Source organism: Aspergillus ochraceoroseus (genome assembly GCF_002846915.1).
Source record: "Aspergillus ochraceoroseus IBT 24754 chromosome Unknown P175scaffold_8, whole genome shotgun sequence".
NCBI lineage: Eukaryota > Fungi > Ascomycota > Eurotiomycetes > Eurotiales > Aspergillaceae > Aspergillus > Aspergillus ochraceoroseus.
This window is the reverse complement of record NW_024468483.1, coordinates 192,094-210,547: the sequence shown is the minus strand read 5'-3', so window position 1 is coordinate 210,547 and position 18,454 is coordinate 192,094. Positions and strand designations below refer to the sequence as shown.

The window sequence follows — 18,454 nt, the reverse complement described above, 5'->3', positions numbered from 1 at the left end:
ATCTTGACGACACTCGTTATAGTAAGTATCTTCGGTCTAGACCGGAGCAAGAAACACATGTCTAACACGATATATCCAGTGATAATGTCTCTGCCGTCTCGAGCATGATCGCCGGTCAAGACCAATACCAATCATGAATTATGGAAACCAGGTTGACGGAGTATAAAATGGCTGCGCTTAGTTATAATGGGATTTTTTACAATATGATGTTCTTTAAATACAATGCTAGGGAATAGAACTTTGGTATTGAAATACACACGGTGTATACTTAAGTATGTTGAAGCCACTTTACTGCTCGAAGTAATTCTACTAGTGTCGGCCCCGACTTACTCTCAAATAGTCGTTGCCTGTAATACGAGTACAATAGGATAATTCAAAGAAGAAAGAGAGAGGTATATATATATATAAGAATCATGAATGGGTATTTAAGCATTATATCAACCATAGGGTATCTCTGTAATCCAATCTGCAAAGAATCCCGCGTGTGGCTCAAGGTATCCTGGGCCTGAATCGGACAAGCATCGATGGAGGAGGATACATCGGTACGTCCCCATGAAAGTGAATTTCAGAATCAGCATCAGCATCCAGAAGTTCAAGCTACACAGTGATCAGCCAACAGAGTCGTACAACAGGGAGGTAGCATAGCTCACATCAAAGTTGCTCAAGAGAACTACAACCGCCTTTTTCAGTTCTAACCAGGCAGCCTGGGCTATCGGGTATGCCTCGACACAAACATTGAATGGTAATAGGCTTTTCTCCATGAGATTTCGCTGTGTCGTATCAGTGACAAGCCATCGCCCCGGGCGGAATGTATTCACGTCGTCTCCGTAAACCGAACGATCGAATTGCAGAACATGAGGGTGCCATGTTACAATAGTCTTGGGCGGGAGCGGTAATCGTGAATGGTTCCAAGATGAGGCTGTCCCAAGGATCTCTTGTGTTTCACTTCTCGAGGTGAAGTGTCGCATGGACTCTTTCTGAACAGCATCCAGGTAGGAATACCTTCTAATTTCGCTCCAGCTAGGGATAGCAGCCTTCTCTCGAAAGCGGAGCATTGTGTTAATCTCGCTTTTCAGCGTAGCCATGACGATCGGGTTGCTTAGAAGGAAACAGAATGTCGAGACGAATGTCGCTGTCATACTCTCAATTCCTATAGATAGGATGGAATCTCTCGGGGTCAATGGTTGGGCTGCAGCCCTGATCGGGTTTGAGATCAGCTCCGTCGCATATTCAGGAAGTTTAGACATGCTGCTTCCGATACCACTGCAAGAAAATCGTTCGCGTTTTAACAGGGACACTGGACCCTTCAATACCATATCTTCCATGGAGCAGAGAATTGTCGCGGTGCTTAACTGGGTACTAGGGGTGTTCGTCTTGGGCATTCCAGCTGTTCTATCGTCATTGATGCTAGGGTCGTTTATCATGACCCGGTTGATGAAGTCCTCCGCAAAGTAACGGAGAGAGCTCGGCAGATCAAGAACTCGGTGACGACGAATAGACTTGATGATATTTTTCAGCGACTCATCGATTGACCCTTCATAGTCTTGTATTTCCCGCAAATGCCATCTGATCTGGTTTGTTGAAGTAACCGAGGAATCGCTGAGCCTCCGTCCGTTCTGCACCAACTAACACTTACTCTCAGTATATCGTAAAAACACTAGTATAGGAATAGAATAGAAAGAAGACTCACCTCCTCCCAGAGCCGTCTGCGAGAAATGTTGGCGATTTCGACGTGTTCGCAAATACTGACAACATTCGGCCCTATGCGCACCACATCCCCATACCCCTGGTGCAGTTGAGCCAAACGCCGCCCATACCCAGGCGAATTTCGAGCATGTACTCTCCAGGTATCAGAGATGGCCGCAAAGAAAGGTCCCGGAATAGATTTCAAGCGGGAGTGGTTATAGAGCAACCGCAGAACCAACGCAATACACAAAAGAAAACCGGTAACTGCCCACGCGACCATCATTAGGTATAAAACTGTGCCTCATTATTATAATCCCTTCAGCCCTGGGGGGAACCACACTCTGTAGTTAGCTCTCGATATGGGTCTTCGGGAGCTGATGGCCTGATCCGCTTGCCTGGCCAACGGGACAATGTTGAATGTTCCCCTTTTTCACTAATTCAGTAGTCCCCAGCGTTAGTCTACCTACAGAGTATAACCGCGGATATCCCGAATCGCGGGATCCAAACCGAGAGGACCCGAGGAGAGAGAATCGATCGTCTCTCCTGCTACTTTTCATTGCTCCAAACACAGTCTTGGAATATTCTTCCTTGATTTACCTCGTGTTGTCGTTGGGCACCAGGGTACTCTGTACATATCCGAGGCACATTCGCATAGGTTCCTCACCTTGCACTGGCTTTTTCTTAAAGTCATCTTGTTCGGACTGCATATTCATACTTAGCGTAGGATTGGAGCCAGCATCTCAAATCCAGCAATCCCTATTCTTCAGCAAGATCCTTGATATCGTATAAGAATATCATCAACCAGTCACCACCAGAGTGAAGGATCCATCATTCCGGCAGCCTTTTAGCCAATAACAGCAGGTTATGAAGCTCCAATTGGTGGACATCTAGACAAGGAATCATGGGTTGAAGCTTTACAGAGTACTTCTAAAGCTTTACTTTGTCACATGTGGAACCAAAAAAACAAAGCTTAGCCGGAGAAAAAAACTGATTTATTCAAACTTCTTTACTTCCCTTCCCCAATTCTAGAAGAGTCAACTTGGACCACTCTTAGCCTTTGAGTAACGTTGGATCCTTCGTGTATGGCGCTATTGTGCACTATTATGCACTAGTTATTCTGCATATTCCACCTAGAGGTTGGAGTTAACTCCTCCGTAGTACTCTATACCTTAATTTGGAATAGCAAACCCATCCTGCATAGTCTTTCTTTCTTTCTTCTTTCTTTCTTCTTCATCCATTGAGATTCTTATTGGGCTGATATCAGATGAGGATTTGAAATCAGGGTCATGTGCTACCAACTCACCCCTTAGGCATCCATCCATCACTTTGTTATTATTTCCAAGCGATATATAAAAAAAAAATAAAAAAAAAAAGGTAAAATGAGCGCCATTGGGTATTTTACAAGAGTTTGAGATGGGGAAAGAGTCATATTTCTATATAAGTATCTAGAAGAATTTCTTCTCTTTTCTTTCCTTTTCTTTTGTCTTTCTTCTTCACTCTCTTCTTCAGATTGATATTATTGACAGTATTTATCTGCAGCAAGAAAGAAACAAAAAAAAAATGACCTCATATGCTGACATAAGCTCTAATCACATGCTTCTACTTGCTGCAACCAAAAAAATCATTTGAGGTTTTTGATTGTCGCAATAATAGATGGATGCATTTCTCTGATTTACCCATGGAATTAAGATGGCAAGGGGGGAGCCACATTGATTTGACTACTCTCATATGAGGCCCCTGCAGGTGGTTGTCCTGTCATAAGCCTATTATCATCCCTCCTTGTTTTCTTCTCTCCTCCTCTTGTACTGCAAGCTTCGTGGCTACATCTCAACTCCGCCTGGATGATGTTTTAATAATTTGCTACCCCGCATACACCCCCTTCGACCTGTCACTAGTCATTTGGGTAGCCTGTCAAACTGCCACTGACGGTCTCCTAATTCCTTCCCTTCTTTGCAAGTTTCTGTGTTGTTCCTGTCCTCCGCTACTCGAATCGAATCGCGTTGCACCGCATCTCCGCAACTCGATCATGGGAAAACCTCCTGCAGCCATCTTCATCGTTAGGTATGTCTTCGCCATTCTGTCCCTTCTCTGAAAGCTTCCCCGGGTTCATCACTCACCCTGTTAGGCACGGCGCCCGTCTAGATGCGGCCAATAAGGATTGGCACCTCACCTCTCCAACTCCTTATGACCCGCCATTATCCTATGGCGGCTGGCTTCAGTCGCGCGCTCTCGGGGCGCGCATCGTAAAGGAGCTTCGGTCATTGGATGATCATCTCGAAAGGTCGACCCAAGAGAAACAGGACTCGAAGCTACCTTCCCAGACCATTCACCGTCGAAAACAGAAGCGCAGAATAATCATACATACCTCTCCATTCCTCCGATGTGTCCAGACCTCGATCGCGGTCAGTTCAGGGATCAGTCAGAACTATACCGACATCGAACCCGGACGGTCGACACACACCCCCACAGCAGACAAGTCGAATGAGCTCACCTCTGCGCCTACCTCTGCCGCATCTGTTGGCCAGGAATCTTTATCAAGTCCCGGGTCCACGCCGTCTCCGAGTAACTATCGATGTCTTCTCCGCGTTGATGCCTGTCTTGGAGAATGGCTAAACCCAGACTACTTCGAGGATATCGCCCCTCCCCCCAAGTCAGAAAAGATGGTCGCAACCGCAAAGACAGAGCTACTGCGCCGTGATGAAGGCTTCGCTCCGCCGGTAGTCACCCAGAAGAGACCCTCCATGGGCCACTTCCCTGGTGGCTGGGGTAACTTTAGCGCGCAGAAGCGCGATGGGGAGGGCGACACACGGAGTGAAGCCGAATCGGCCCCATCTACCACAAACACAACAGGACAGAGGAACCGCGCTGGTAGCTATGATTCCTTACGGTCCGTAGATACTCCATGGGCCCAGAAAATACTGAAGATCAATACCAATCTTCCGTCAATCCCTGACTCAGGGTATTTCCCACCAGTACCCAGTTATGCTATTTCTCCGTCGAATCCAATACCTGACGGCTTTGTAACACACGCTCGCGACGCGTGTGTGCTGGTTGACTATCAATGGGACAGTATGCGTGAGCCCCAGAATTGGGGCAACGGAGGCGAGTACGGAGATGAGTGGAGTACCATGCATACGCGCTTCCGGAGTAGCCTCGTGAGTAAGCTGTCGTGGTATGAAAATCACGAAGTACCGGCAGCACCATCTCGTCGCCGGCGACGTTCTCAGCTACAATTTCTAGAGCCAGAGGAGACGGACGACATGGGCAATACCATCCTCATTATAGTCACGCATGGAGCAGGATGCAACGCGTTAATCGGTGCATTGTCCGGGAAACCAGCGTTGGTGGACATTGGTACGGCTTCTCTTACTCTCGCCGTGCGTAAGGATTGCTTGAAAGAACCGTTCCGAAGCGGTGAACCGCTCGACCAGCGCCACACATCGGACAGACAATCCGGCCTTGAAAACTACCGCCTGGTAGAGGTAGCATCCACCGATCACTTGCGACCGGGAACCAGTCCAACCACGTCTGTCCGCTCTTCCTCGACAGGAAGTGTAACGTCGCCATCCCTCCCTTCCTTCCGCAATCGTTTTCCAGCCCGAGCCTCATTCTCCTCGAGTCCTTTCCTCCTCGGGTCCTCGAAGTCGGGAACAGGTCTGCAATCGTGGACAATGAACCGCCCGTCCTCTGGGCTCTGGAATTCGATTTCCGGGGACGAGGAAGCCGTGGAGGATCTCGTCCCTAATTTTGGCAGTCCACTGTGCCCATCCTCGTCTCTTCCTGCCACAAATTCGTCAAAACCCAACGATCCCAGTTGGCCAAGACAGCTTCCACACCGCACACTCTCCCAGCGTGGGCTTTGGGGCAGCGCACCCCTAAACAAGGAACGAACGGCCAACGCACATCGACGCTGGACAGTGACTGAAAGACCGCTCTGATATGACCCGTATATGCCCTTCTTGTTTCATTATTATTCTGAATGATTGTGTTTTCTTTATATCCCTCGCCTGGTCAAGTTTTTTTTTTTTCTTTTTTTGGTGCCTATTCAGTGGCATTTATGTGGTGATGATGACATTTTCGGGTCTTGTTATATTAATGAAGCATATATCATTTCCTCTCCTCAGTAAGCTCTACCTTCTGACAGTGTACAATAGCCATTTAAATATACCTAAGCTCCCAAACCTCGGCATCCTCCTAGACTATGGTGTGATTCTGCACTAAACAATTTTCCAATTGGTGGCGGTAAATTTCGGGATGTCGGAGTGCCTGGGTGCCTGTATGCCTTGGTGCCTGAGCAGCAGAGCTGTCTCGTGATTCTCGCTCCCTCTTTCAAGCTGCTTTTCCCCTCAGTCTTACTTTCTTGCTCTCAAGCTGTCTTCATCAATGCTCATTGATTCGCCATTCTTCAATTCAGAATGGCATCCATTGAAAATAATGAGGGCTACTCTCTCACTTATTCCTCCGACAGGTCCGGTCCCCCGGATCTCCGCCTCCTTCATTACAATGACGTGTATCACGTCGAGTAAGTCAACTCCGCGCCTTATGGGTCTAAACAATGCAATCCTCAGCTATAGCGTCCCGGATCTGGCCATCGCTGATATCTATCAAGGCCAGGATCTGCTGAACCCGTTGGCGGTGCTCCCCGATTCCAATCCGTCGTAAATTACTATCGATCGCATCCCCGCTTCGACGGGCAACCCACCCCCCTCACCTTCTTCTCTGGCGATGCCTTCAATCCCAGTCTCGAAAGTACCGTCACGAAAGGGAGGCATATGGTGCCTTTCCTAAATAAGGCAGGCACAGATGTCGCATGTGTCGGAGTATGTCTCTTATCAGTGTAGCTGGAGCAAAGTTAGCTGCTGCGGGGTAACAATCTGACCATTGTTGTTGATGGATAGAATCACGATCTTGATTTCGGTGTCGCACAATTTCGTCATCTACGAAGTCAATGCCGGTTCCCATGGCTATTGGCTAATGTACTAGATCCCGCACTGGGCGATGATGAGCCGATCGCCAACTGCGAGAAAACTTGCATGCTGACCTCTTCGAATGGGATCAAAGTGGGAGTGATCGGACTTGGGGAGCGGGAATGGTAAGTTCTACACACGACGTTTATCACCAAACGATGTGCTTACTTGCTCGTCCCCCTAGGCTAGGCACAATCAATTCCCTTCCTCCTAACCTCGTCTACAAATCTGCTACGAAGACTGCTCTCGAACTCGTACCCCGCCTCCGGGAACAAGGTGCGGAGATCATTATCGCCGTTACACACCAGCGCGAACCAAATGATTATAAACTGGCAGAGAATGTACCTTATGGCATGATTGACATCATCCTAGGCGGACACGACCACTTCTACGGCCATGCTCTTATCAACGGCGTTCACGTGCTACGGTCTGGTACCGATTTCAAACAGCTCAGCTATATCGAAGCATTCCGTAAACTAGACGGGAATGGATGGGACCTGAACATCGTCCGCCGAGACATGATCCGATCGATCCCTGAAGACCCGTCGGCGGCGGCACTCATCGCTAAACTGAACTCGAGCCTCAAAGCCAAGCTGGACAAACCAATTGGATACACCGTTCGTCCACTGGATGGTCGGTTTTCCACCGTACGTGCGCAAGAGTCCAACTTGGGAAATTTCGCTTGTGATCTTATGCGCTTTTACTACCGCGCAGACTGCTCCATGATGGCCGGCGGGACTATCCGTGGAGACCAAATTTACCCACCGGGCGTACTTCGTCTCAAGGACGTCCTCAACTGCTTCCCCTTCGAAGATCCGGTCGTACTCATCCGTGTCAGCGGAAAGGCTCTGATAGATGCCCTCGAAAACGGAGTGAGCCAACTGCCAGCACTTGAGGGTCGCTTCCCGCAGGTATCGAATATTACATATAGTTTCAACCCATCTGCGCCAACCAATTCCCGTATCAACTGGGCAAAGGTAAATGGCCACCCTGTTGACTATGACCGCACCTACACCCTTGCTACACGAGGCTACATGGCCCGTGGGAAAGACGGGTTTGCCTCTCTTCTTGTCCAATCCGCCGGCGGCGAAGTCGAAGAGATCGTCGATGAAGAAAGTGGAATTCTTATCAGCACCTTAATGCGCCAATACTTCCTCAGCCTAAAGGTGCTCGGTAAATGGCAACATTGGAGTGAAAGCATGGCGCGTCATTGGGCGGACGTGCATAAAGAAATGCACAACGAAGGCCGGCTGAAACCTGCCTCAGCTTTACCCTCACCTGAATCAGAGAAAATCCCGGTTCGACCTCAGCGCCCACCTCTCCCCCGAAAAAAACACTACTATTATGGTCGGTTCCCAGAGATTGACGGTGCCGAACCACTCCAGGAAAATAACCACCACTACCACCACAACCACGGGGCAAAGCCTGAAGAAGACGAGTCCATGGATTCAGATTCCGACTCCGACCCAGATATCCTTACCTCCCCGAAACCTATAACAAACTATGTCACTCTCCCTGCGCGGTCATCTGAAGACGAGGACAACCGCCTGCGGCTTGCCCGGTGGGCAATAGCGAAATGGATGCGCAAAGCAGGTATCCACTGCTCTTCTCTCGATGAAGCAGGTGATGAATATGCATTCACACCAACGTGGACGCCGGGAATTGCCCCCCGTATTGAGGGCAGGATTTTGATCGAGACTCAATCGTAAATCAGTTATTCGGTAAGTCTTGTATTTGGTTCTCTAGTGCGGTTGTTTTTTTTGGCAGGATACGAGGTTATGACTGTATGAGACTCGTTGGTATTTTTTTTTTTGGATCGATAATTAGGCACTTTTTTTTTATTATATAGACAGCGAGCGATTTTATTGGGTGAAGGATAATATAGTATAGTAACACCGTATAGTTTCATCTATATACACCTATTTTGGAATGGGAACAAGTCATGATACAGGACTAAGTTCATACGTCATTGTCTTAAATTTGGTAGAGATATAGAGGGAGCTTCTCTGAGCTGTATAGGCAGGTCGTTCTAGTCATGGAAGTAAAGGTACTGTCTCGTAATTAATTCAATGGCATATATCTTTGTGGTTTCAAACAAAGCCGAATAATCACTGAACCCCAACCGGTCTTGCACCAGAAAGGTTCACGACCCTACCTCCTCCTCCCGCCGCCGCCAAAGCCGGCGCCGCTATCGTTGGTGGCGGCTGAACCCAACCAGGAACACTTGTATCCTCTGCCTCCCGGGCAATAATAGTCTGCCAAACATTAGGGAACCCTGTAGGCAAGGCTCCGCGTAGTCGAGCACCAGGAATAGCAAGACGGGGATTCCGATGCGTGAGATATCCACGCATGAGTCCTTGTGTGAGCAGAGAGGCCAGAATAGATTCAATCTCACGCATCAACTGCGTGGGTTTTCCATCCTTTTGGTCGGAATTCTCGTTGATTCGATGGGCATATGGATCCAACTCGTACTCGTTGTAGTCTGTCCCGGGGTTTCCATCAACTAAGCTCTTCGTTGGGTTTTGTTGTAGTTGTCCCGATGCGTCGAAATAGCTCTCGGGGCACAGGTAGTCTTCGTATTTTGATAAAATCGCTGGGTCCGGAGCGTTGTTCGCACTCATATCAGTGGGTAAAGTGAAGTCTGGATCTGGCGCTACGGACAAAATCTGGGATCCAATTTGGTGGATATCCTGCGACGGGCTGAGAGAGGATGTATGGGCTGATTGCAAGTGTTGTGAGCGGAGCCATTTTACAGCAGTCTCAAGTTTAGTCAAATACAGGAACGGAGGTGGACCCCTTTGAGCCTGGCCTGTCGTGTCTCCATGAAACCCAGCATGAACAAAAACCTTGCGCGCAAGGGACCGCCAGACAAGGATCTCACATCTGTTGCGCAGGGCGAGAAGGACACCTTTCCGCGCAAACCACTCGGTAGAAGGTGAATTTACTGACAGGTGCTCGCGAAAGGCGATGTAATCTCCCCGGACGATTAATCGACACAATGGAATGAATTTATCGGCGAGGCCTTGTGATTCCGGCAATTGCAGTAAGCTCATCGATGGGAAGCGCCCCAGAATGATGTTGCAAGAAATAAGGTAGGTGAGAATAACCCGTTTTTGGTTTATCGCTTGGTGATGACACTGATCATAAGCAGCCTGTAGAGCGATCTGGGCTGGGAAAAACAGGTTGTTGGAGAAAAGGTAACGCCCGAGGTAGTATAGGTACGTCACCCTCTGGGAAGCAGGGAAATATTTCAAGGGTGGAGATTGAGCCGTAATACTGGCAAACATCTGTTCCGCATTTCGAAGTTTACCACACTAATAGGGGACGTTAGCTATTGCAAACTTAAAACCATGAGGGTTTGCGTGTAGATATGACTCCAGTACCTGGAAAAGTAATTTTAGACACAAGTTGGCCATAAGGTAAATCCCGACCCTTTTGCCCTCAGGTTTCCCATGGACACCCGGTGTGCCGCTGCGATCAGTAAGGCACTTGATGAATGCTTCTCGTACCACATTGGCGGATTTTTCCACCAGCGTAACTTTCTCGGTGCTTTCATCTTGGTCAGCGCCGCCTTCAACTCTTAACAGATGAGCGACAAGTTCGGGCCGACGGTCAAGGCCCATAGCCAACTTAGCCAAAACCTTTGAGAGATAAAGCACGGTCGGTAGGACAACAATACCGAATTGGCTATCACCCAAGGCCAAAACGCATTGGCTATATTTGGAGGCTAATTGTCAGCAATTCATCCTTGGGAATTTGCAATCCAAAGGTAAAAACTATGAATCAGAAGAAGACAGGCAAATTCTCACTTCAGTAGTCCCTTCAGCAAGTTGTACGTCTCTAAAAGATTTTCCACATTCACATCCCGCAGAAAGGTAAAATAGAGCTTCATAAATGTTGGAAAGGCAGTCCATGAGCTGCTACCTTTCGAGCGTGGTACTAGTCCTTCGCACCGCCGCAGCAGCTCTGCTTCCTTTGGAGATCCACTAGGGTAGTGTTGTCGCAGCTCGTCTACCATCTGTCGGTATACATCGGGCAGCGGAGGTTCGATCTGCAAGAAATCTTGGAGTTTGGCGCCATCGCGGTTCCTGATTAGATCTGCGAGTCCGGTGATAAACCGGTCAAGGACCGGGGTGCTTTGGAAGGCCATTGCTTCATCCGTACGAGACTGAGGAGGGAGTGAAGAGGAGAGTTCGTGGCCAGAGACGTGGGGGTGTCATAAGAGCTGGGGGGTTGCACAGAGACCATCAGGGATGCGATCATCGAAGGGCAGGCATACTGAAGATGATTTGAGTCTGTATAATTGTATCAGGCCTTACAACGGGAGGAATCAAATAAGAAACTGCTGCCACCTGTGTGTAAATAGATAGAGAGTGAGAAAGAGAGAGAGAGCCGCAGGAGTCGCGGCGGCGGAGCTCGAAAAGCTTCTGGAGACTAGTCCCAATCGGGAATATCCCATCACGGCCTCGACATTCATATATCTAAAAGACCAAGAATTTCCTCCCGGCCCTTGATCTGCTTAATGAATACAAGACCTAGTATTCCAATGTTCGATATGATTTCCCCGTGAGTTGTTAGAATACAGTATCATGTATAGAGGGTAAGGGCGAAACTATACATATTATACCAGGATTATTCGAGAATACACACAAGGCATTACAGCGGTTAACAATCCCAGGAGAGACCCTCGAATTTCTGAGAAAGCAAAAAAAAGATCCCAGTCTAGATAATATAATACCTCCAAGACACTCCCTGTTCTGTTATTCACATCCATCTGGTCTGTACATTGGGGTCAGAATGTCTACCAGGAGATCCACAAATATACGTCATACTAGAATATCAAGATGATGATGATGATGAAGACGAAGAAGACATAGTCCAGTACAAAAGCTTTGGAATCCTCTTGCACACTGATCTCTGATCGTTATATCTCCTATTTCCCATGAGAGCTGTGTCTTGTCGTGCTGTAGTTAGCCTTCTTGGATCGTGCACGTCAGGTCGCCATGTCTCGTCCAGAGCTCAAGTCTTCCTTCTCAGACCTTGTTAGACATCCATTTGTTCAGACATTCAGCTTCTTCTACCTGATTTTCCAGCATTTCATTAATTGGATTCTCGCACCGGGCCCTCCTCCCCCTTCCGCCATCGCCGATGACACCCCGAAGAAGAGAGTGGCCGTTATTGGAGCCGGCTTGACAGGTGTATCTTCGGCAGCTCATTGTGTCGGTCATGGCTTTGATGTACAGGTGTTTGAAGCGAGGCCAAAGGACAAAGGCTTGGGAGGCATTTGGAGTGTGAGTATTGTAGATACTCAATTGTAGGGCCGCAATACTAACCCTATACAGAGAGTCAATTCTACGTCTTCGCTACAGCATCATGTACCGCTTCCCACCTGGGTCCTCCATTTTGGCTTTTGTTTTGTGTTCATGATTTTAGAAATCTTGTCCCTCGATTGCAGTGTTGGCGATGATGTTATATTGGAGCGGAGGTATTGGCGACGATGATGTCAAGGCTGATTCTCGCCTGTGAAACCAATTATCCGAGGCTTCAAGACTCCAGGAACAACTTGGAACTACCCTGCATTAGGAATGTGAAAATCGGATATCATCGTTGTACATTTTTAGTTGACGGGTGTTGAATCTATAGTGTATGCAAAGTATCTCCAAATATACGCCATCACTTCCAGGATTCGACCTTCTTCCGTCGCTTCTCGAAGATCTGACCAACTCCAACCCCATCGCCGCGTTGTCCATCCTCAGTAAGTCTTCGTTTGCGACTCCTCTCCAGTGCCCCCCCACTTCCTTTGGCTCTCTTCGTAAGTTTTGTAATCCGATCCGCACCCTCCGACAGACCTCGCCATTCTTCGCCTCCAAAGGTGCCTTCGGCCCGGCGAGAGGCTCCTCGTTTGGCGAGCTCCTTCTTGCTCTCCTTGGCCAAACGAATGAAGTTGGTTTCTTCGTACCTAGTACGCTCTGCCTCATGTTCTCGTTCCTTTTTAGACTTCGTGTACCTTCCACCGGAGACAATGGTGCTACCAATACTTGCCTCCGCCACGGGGGCGGAGGACATCTCGGCACTGACGAACTCATCAATAACATTGGATCGGCGCGAGCCACGCTCCTTGCGCTCCTTGCGTTCCGTCGTAGGCATCGCGGTAGGCATAATCTTGGGCGGTCGATAAATGCCGTCGCTGGAATCCCTATGCGAGAATTTTTCGATCTTCGTCTGGGGCTCGACGTTCTTCGAAAATGCAGACACATTGGGTCGGTATGCCATTTCGTTGATCTCATCTTCATCTTCTTCCTCCTCGCTGCCAGATGCATCAGATCCAGAGTCTTGCTCACTGTCGCTTTCTTGCGTTCTCTTTTTCGTGGCGGCCTGCGCTCCTTTCTCGGATCTTTCAGTGTCCTCCGCAGCCTTGATAACCTTATCTATCTGGTATTTCAATCTTGCTTCCAAGGGTCGGACACCACGGTCGAGGTAGGTACGTAGCTCGATAAGTTTCTGTGTAACTTGGGTTCGAAGTGGTTGAGTTGCCTCGTCTTCGGAATCCTCTCCCGAAGCGGATAGCCCCCTTAATTGGAATATCGTCAAGAAAACGAGGTTTTGGAGATAGGAGAGAAGCAGATCGCACTTGGTGTCAAGCAGCGAAATACCCTCCTGTGGTGGTAGAATCGAAACATCTTTTGGGGACTCGCGCTTGGTGCTTGGGAGTGATGATCCGGCGGTTTCTAGTGATGCGGTGAAGGCCTCTAGTAGAGCCGAAATGTTCTCCAGGCCCGAGGGCTCGGGTTGGGATGCAGCCATCGCCATTGTAGACTCGATCTCAAAGTACTTGGAATTTTCCAGCCTGGAACTGTTTGATCTGCAAAAAAGAAAATTTTAGATATCTTATCAGCACGTGATGTAGTGATTAGTAATATATAGTCACGTGAACACTGTCGGATAGCTGGCCTGTTTGCGGGTTACAAGTAAGACCTTCTTTTTCTGTTCTCTATTCACTTTTTGATTTACGTTGCTTCGATCCCGTGCTGGTGGTATCTTGATTAAAGGAAGTGTCCGACTCGAAGGAACTTTTGAAAAATTTGTCTGGATTGGCACCGGTTGACTGTATGTTGACCACAAGCTGCTATTACTACTTTGATCCCTAGAACGGCCCAGCATCAAGTCGCCCAGATCCAAGCTAATTTCCGCCGTTGCTATTCAGAAACAACTCCCGCCATGCGGCTCGACAGGCGGACTTCGCCTCTAGTTAGCCTCCTCCTCACTGCGCCGTCCCTTACAGCAGCCTTTTATCTCCCGGGTGTAGCACCCACTTCATACGATGAAGGCCAGTCGGTGCCGCTGTACGTGAACCACCTCACGCCGGGAGTAGCACAGCAGGACGAACAACTCCATTCCGTCTTCTCCTACGACTATTACCACTCAGCGTTCCAATTCTGTGTACCGGAAGGCGGCCCTCAAGATGTACGAGAATCGTTGGGCAGTATTTTATTCGGTGACCGGATCCAGACATCGCCCTTCGAGTTAAATATGCGCAAGAACGAGAGCTGTAAAGCGGCTTGCGGCGGGGTCATGTTTGAGTCTCGAAATGCCAAGTTCACCAATCGAAGAATAGCTCAGGGTTACAATATTAATTGGTTGGTGGATGGGCTTCCTGCGGCCCAGCAGCATCTTGGAACCCAACCTCAGGCCTACAATCCCGGATTCGCTCTTGGAATGCTGGATGAGAACGAACAGTCGATTTTGAACAACCACTTTGATATTGTTATTGACTATCATGTGGTACAAGTCGGCAATAAGGAGAAGTACCGAGTGATTGGTGTCCTTGTTCAGCCCGATTCTCGACGCGACTCTACAGTCCTGGAAGATGGAACTGCCGTGTGTAACGATGAAGGTGGTCCGGTATATTTAAATGAGGATGGAGACACTCCGGTGACCTGGACATACAGTATCAGCTGGCGGGAGTCGCCTACTCCGTGGGCTACTCGCTGGGACAAGTATCTGCAGGTGCACTACCCGAAGATCCACTGGTTTTCTCTCATCAATTCGGCCGTTTTTGTCGTCTTCCTAGTCGGTATGGTGAGCATGATCCTTGTTCGGGCTCTTAAGAAGGACATTGCTCGGTACAACCGCTTAGATATGATCAACCTGGAGGATTTGGACGGAACATCCGCTGCCATCGAGGACGGCATTCAGGAGGATTCGGGATGGAAGTTGGTCCATGGAGATGTTTTCCGATGCCCCAAGTCTCCTCTCCTCCTCAGTGTCCTTGTTGGCAATGGTGCTCAGCTCTTTATGATGACTGGTGTTACTGTTGGTAGGTGGTATTCAGTAACCTTGCTTGTGGGCCTCGTGCTAATCTTGAACTAGTCTTCGCCCTCTTTGGCCTTCTTTCTCCGGGGAACCGAGGTTTCCTTGCCACTGCGATCCTTTTGATATACACTGTCTTTGGGTTTATCGGAGGTTATGTCTCAGCCCGTGTGTACAAGTCTTTTGGTGGCGAAGCCTGGAAGCGCAACATCATTATGACTCCCGTGCTGGTTCCGGGGTCCATCTTCGGTGTTTTTTTCTTACTCAATCTGTTTGTTTGGGCTAAGGGTTCCAGCGGTGCCGTTCCTTTTGGTACAATGCTGGCCCTGGTATTGATCTGGTTCGTCATCAGTATGCCACTGAGCGTAGCTGGTAGCTGGGTCGGATTCAAGCAGCAGGTATGTGTAGACACTCTTTGATATCCAGTCGCGCCCTTTCCCCCCCCCCCCGCTAACCCTCTCCCAGGCCATCGAAGGTCCCACCAAGGTCAATCAGATCCCACGTCAGGTCCCTCCTATGAGTGGTAGCCTGCGCACCATTCCATCTCTATTTTTGACCGGCATCCTTCCTTTCGGCGCGATTTTCGTGGAGCTTTACTTTATCATGACATCTCTGTGGACTAACAAGATTTACTACATGTTTGGGTTCCTGTTCCTGTGCTACGGTCTGATGATCATCACCACTGCGGCCACAACTGTACTGTTGGTGTATTTCTTGCTCTGCGCCGAAAACTACCGGTGGCACTGGAGAGCGTTTGCCGGAGCAGGAATGACTGGTGTCTATGTCTTCCTGAACGCGTTGCTGTTCTGGGCCACGCGGGTTAGCTTTGGAGGTCTTACGGGTGCAGTCTTGTATGTGGGCTACTCTGCCTTGATTGGATTCGTGGTCTTTATCCTCACTGGTAAGTGCGCTTGTCCCTGAACGTGGGCGGTGGCAGTGTTAGCTAACCCTCTACAGGATCGATTGGGTTCTTTGCCAGCTGGGCGTTTGTGCAACGCATCTACGGCTCCATCAAGGTGGACTAAATGGTCGAGCGTTGCCGAATACTTCCTTTTCTTACGTCAAATGATATACATCCCAAGCGTAAAGCCAGAGTAGCGAACATAGTGAACAAGGTGAACCACCTCCGGTAATCATGGCATCCCTTGTCGGGCGGGATATATAGGGTTTTTTTTTTGTTTGAGCGAGTGTTGTTAATATCCTGGCGTCCGTTCCTGTTGGTTTTTTTTTTTTTTTTCTCAAGGCAGGGAGAGGGTCCCCCTTGTACATAGAGTAAGAGAAGGGGGAAGAGATAAAGAGAGAGGGTCCAGTCCCAGCGGTGGTGGTGAATAGAGCTAAAAGGTCACTGGGAAGATGGCCTCAGGCCGTGATTCGCAATGTTCTGGACCTGCAACGACTGGCAGATCATCTTTTGCCACTCCAACTCGGCTTCAGATGAATCTGATTTTGACTGGAAAATAAATCTCTCTGATTTTGTTCAACTAGTTAAAAGTAATACTAAGCCTCCTCCTACTTTCTCTTCCCCCACCCTCACTCTGGCTGGCACACGATCTTATCAATCCTGGCCTCTCGTTTTACCCCGCGGCTTCCGCATTTCCGTCCTTTGGCCAAAAAATCCCACCCGTCACTGCATGATAGACTGTCTAAAACTGAGTTGTGGTGAAGATCCAAAAGGGATTTCTTCATACCTCTTGAAGCTTGATTTTAATTATGGGTAAATCGTATGTCCATCTCCTGTCTTATTTTTTTTTTTGGCCCTGCTCTCTCTCTGTCTGCATCCCTTTATGTTTGCTCCCCCTCCTCCCCCCCTCGCCTCTCCTCCCTTTCTTCTTCTCTCTGTCTTCCCCTACGCGTTCCTCTCCCTTTACTCTGTCACTTTCCCACTTCCCCCACCTTGACCTCTCCGGCCAACTACACAGGATGAGATGCATATTATGGCGCTGCTGGGGCCCTGTCTTGAGTGGGGAACTGACAGCCTTCGAGTCCTCTTTTTCTTCCCCGCATCACCCGGGACGCCAGTGTTCATGTCTCTAACAGTTCTATTTTTTCTTTGCTTCAATCCAGACAGTCAAAGTTATCCCCGACCCAGCTGGAGGAGCTCCAGAAAGCGACGCATTTCGATAAGAAGGAGCTGCAACAATGGTATAAAGGTACGTCCGGAGTTAGGAGACAGATAACCTCCCCGAAATGGGAAACCACACCCACACCAAAAAAGAAAAGACCAGAAAAGAAAAACAAAAAACGAAGAAGCTATCAATGTCTACGTACATAAATCCAGGTGACTGACTTGGCTGTTTCAATTTCTCAGGTTTCTTGAAAGACTGCCCATCAGGGACATTGACGAAAGAGGAGTTCCAAAAGATCTACCGACAGTTCTTCCCCTTTGGCGATCCCTCCTCATTTGCCAATTACGTATTTCGAGTATTTGATTCGGATAACAGTGGCATGATCGATTTCAAGGAGTTCATCTGTGCGCTGTCCGTCACTTCGCGGGGAAAGATGGAGGACAAGCTGGACTGGGCCTTCCAACTGTATGATATTGATGGGGACGGCAAGATTACCTACGATGAGATGCTAGCCATTGTGGAAGCGATCTATAAAATGGTATGTTTTTATCTCCCCCTCCCCCCGTTATATGTCGCCTTCTAATGGTTTGGTGCGAAGGTGGGGTCCATGGTGAAACTCCCCGAGGACGAGGATACACCGGAGAAGCGCGTTCGCAAGATCTTCCGCATGATGGACAAGGACGAGAATGGGAGTCTGGATATGGAGGAGTTCAAAGAAGGTAGCAAGCGGGACGAGACTATTGTGAGTGCGTTGTCATTGTATGATGGACTGGTATGATGAACAGCCGACCTACACCTCTATCTACCCTACCTCTTTCTGTTTCCCTCCTCCTCTCTATTGGCGAAATCGGCGCGCATATATGTCTGTGATTTTCCGAAACTTGAAATTTTTTGCCCCCTTCTCTGTATTGTTGTGTTTTAGTAGGATTCCCCATAACCATTCCTGGCGTGGCCTGTCCAGATCCACCACCATGGGGTGTTTATCTGATGTATGCTTTATCTGAGTGTTATTTTCTTCTCTGTCAAGGCAAATAATTCCTAGGTAGAAGAACATAGGAATATATTTCTTTTTCCGGCGCTGTGGCAACTGGAAGAGGTACTTTGTTGAATCCATGGATCAGTTCATCCATTAAGATTGATAGTAAGCGAGGCAGTTCCGCAGGTTCTCTTCGGTATCTCTTTGCCGGTCTATTTTTCACAAATTCCCAGTTCTAATTCTACTGGAATCTACTCTAACTCTGGCTCACTCCGGAGTAGATTCGGATGATTCCCGATTGATCGCCATCCATCTCATCTTTTCTTACTCCCTCACTTCACTTCTCTCTCTCTCTCTTTCACTCTCTTTAAGTTAACCCAATACCTCATCTTCTTTATTTTCCCCTGCTGCTACTGGTTGTTCTTCCCTAGGACCCTCGTTCTTCCATC

General features: G+C 48.6%; 7 protein-coding genes across 7 annotated transcripts; 4 read left to right on the top strand and 3 right to left on the bottom strand.

Annotated features, from left to right (window-relative positions):
- Positions 1-364: 364 nt before the first annotated feature.
- On the bottom strand, positions 365-2,069 carry P175DRAFT_0503901 (putative cytochrome P450 monooxygenase). The gene is made up of 2 exons (XM_040897719.1): positions 1,691-2,069; positions 365-1,625 (listed from the first exon to the last, which is right to left on the bottom strand). The coding sequence occupies exons 1-2, from the start codon at positions 1,967-1,969 to the stop codon at positions 609-611; spliced, it is 1,296 nt and encodes a 431-aa protein (XP_040749405.1). The 5' UTR covers positions 1,970-2,069; the 3' UTR covers positions 365-608.
- Positions 2,070-3,712: 1,643 nt separating this feature from the next.
- Positions 3,713-8,362, top strand: P175DRAFT_0443537 (putative 5'-nucleotidase; the record flags this gene model as incomplete). Its single annotated transcript, XM_040894186.1, has 6 exons — positions 3,713-3,747; positions 3,812-5,368; positions 6,101-6,208; positions 6,296-6,506; positions 6,585-6,778; positions 6,838-8,362. 6 exons carry the CDS (start codon positions 3,713-3,715, stop codon positions 8,360-8,362), a joined length of 3,630 nt encoding a protein of 1,209 aa, XP_040749404.1.
- Positions 8,363-8,521: 159 nt separating this feature from the next.
- P175DRAFT_0559916 (uncharacterized protein) lies at positions 8,522-11,016 on the bottom strand. Its single transcript, XM_040900949.1, has 3 exons — positions 10,463-11,016; positions 10,037-10,367; positions 8,522-9,967 (listed from the first exon to the last, which is right to left on the bottom strand). Exons 1-3 carry the CDS (start codon positions 10,801-10,803, stop codon positions 8,762-8,764), a joined length of 1,878 nt encoding a protein of 625 aa, XP_040749403.1. The 5' UTR covers positions 10,804-11,016; the 3' UTR covers positions 8,522-8,761.
- Positions 11,017-11,656: 640 nt separating this feature from the next.
- P175DRAFT_0534907 (uncharacterized protein) lies at positions 11,657-12,179 on the top strand (the record flags this gene model as incomplete). The annotated part of the gene is made up of 3 exons (XM_040900179.1): positions 11,657-11,944; positions 11,996-12,028; positions 12,087-12,179. 3 exons carry the CDS (start codon positions 11,657-11,659, stop codon positions 12,177-12,179), a joined length of 414 nt encoding a protein of 137 aa, XP_040749402.1.
- A 69-nt stretch (positions 12,180-12,248) lies between these two features.
- Positions 12,249-13,486, bottom strand: lcp5 (small subunit rRNA maturation protein LCP5). The gene has a single exon (XM_040897718.1). It carries the CDS (start codon positions 13,461-13,463, stop codon positions 12,327-12,329), a length of 1,137 nt encoding a protein of 378 aa, XP_040749401.1. The 5' UTR covers positions 13,464-13,486; the 3' UTR covers positions 12,249-12,326.
- Positions 13,487-13,663: 177 nt separating this feature from the next.
- Positions 13,664-16,180, top strand: P175DRAFT_0503897 (transmembrane 9 family protein). Its single transcript, XM_040897717.1, has 4 exons — positions 13,664-14,970; positions 15,024-15,361; positions 15,429-15,864; positions 15,921-16,180. Exons 1-4 carry the CDS (start codon positions 13,872-13,874, stop codon positions 15,986-15,988), a joined length of 1,941 nt encoding a protein of 646 aa, XP_040749400.1. The 5' UTR covers positions 13,664-13,871; the 3' UTR covers positions 15,989-16,180.
- Positions 16,181-16,572: 392 nt separating this feature from the next.
- Positions 16,573-18,047, top strand: P175DRAFT_0503896 (EF-hand domain-containing protein). The gene is made up of 4 exons (XM_040897716.1): positions 16,573-16,684; positions 17,028-17,113; positions 17,272-17,567; positions 17,628-18,047. Exons 1-4 carry the CDS (start codon positions 16,674-16,676, stop codon positions 17,805-17,807), a joined length of 573 nt encoding a protein of 190 aa, XP_040749399.1. The 5' UTR covers positions 16,573-16,673; the 3' UTR covers positions 17,808-18,047.
- Positions 18,048-18,454: the final 407 nt, after the last annotated feature.

Excerpts from the sequence above, each read along its gene's own strand:
- P175DRAFT_0503896 (XM_040897716.1), top strand. Across the intron at positions 17,114-17,271 it reads GCTGCAACAATGGTATAAAG|GTTTCTTGAAAGACTGCCCA; the intron begins GTACGTCCGGAG and ends TCAATTTCTCAG. Across the intron at positions 17,568-17,627 it reads TGGAAGCGATCTATAAAATG|GTGGGGTCCATGGTGAAACT; the intron begins GTATGTTTTTAT and ends TTTGGTGCGAAG.
- lcp5 (XM_040897718.1), bottom strand. The coding sequence starts at position 13,463 with ATGGCGATGGCTGCATCCCAACCCGAGCCCTCGGGCCTGGAGAACATT.
- P175DRAFT_0559916 (XM_040900949.1), bottom strand. The coding sequence starts at position 10,803 with ATGGCCTTCCAAAGCACCCCGGTCCTTGACCGGTTTATCACCGGACTC. Across the intron at positions 10,368-10,462 it reads TTGCTGAAGGGACTACTGAA|CCAATGCGTTTTGGCCTTGG; the intron begins GTGAGAATTTGC and ends CTCCAAATATAG. Across the intron at positions 9,968-10,036 it reads GTCTAAAATTACTTTTCCAG|TGTGGTAAACTTCGAAATGC; the intron begins GTACTGGAGTCA and ends GTCCCCTATTAG.
- P175DRAFT_0503901 (XM_040897719.1), bottom strand. The coding sequence starts at position 1,969 with ATGATGGTCGCGTGGGCAGTTACCGGTTTTCTTTTGTGTATTGCGTTG. Across the intron at positions 1,626-1,690 it reads GCAGACGGCTCTGGGAGGAG|TTGGTGCAGAACGGACGGAG; the intron begins GTGAGTCTTCTT and ends AGTAAGTGTTAG.
- P175DRAFT_0503897 (XM_040897717.1), top strand. The coding sequence starts at position 13,872 with ATGCGGCTCGACAGGCGGACTTCGCCTCTAGTTAGCCTCCTCCTCACT. Across the intron at positions 14,971-15,023 it reads GATGACTGGTGTTACTGTTG|TCTTCGCCCTCTTTGGCCTT; the intron begins GTAGGTGGTATT and ends ATCTTGAACTAG. Across the intron at positions 15,865-15,920 it reads CGTGGTCTTTATCCTCACTG|GATCGATTGGGTTCTTTGCC; the intron begins GTAAGTGCGCTT and ends AACCCTCTACAG.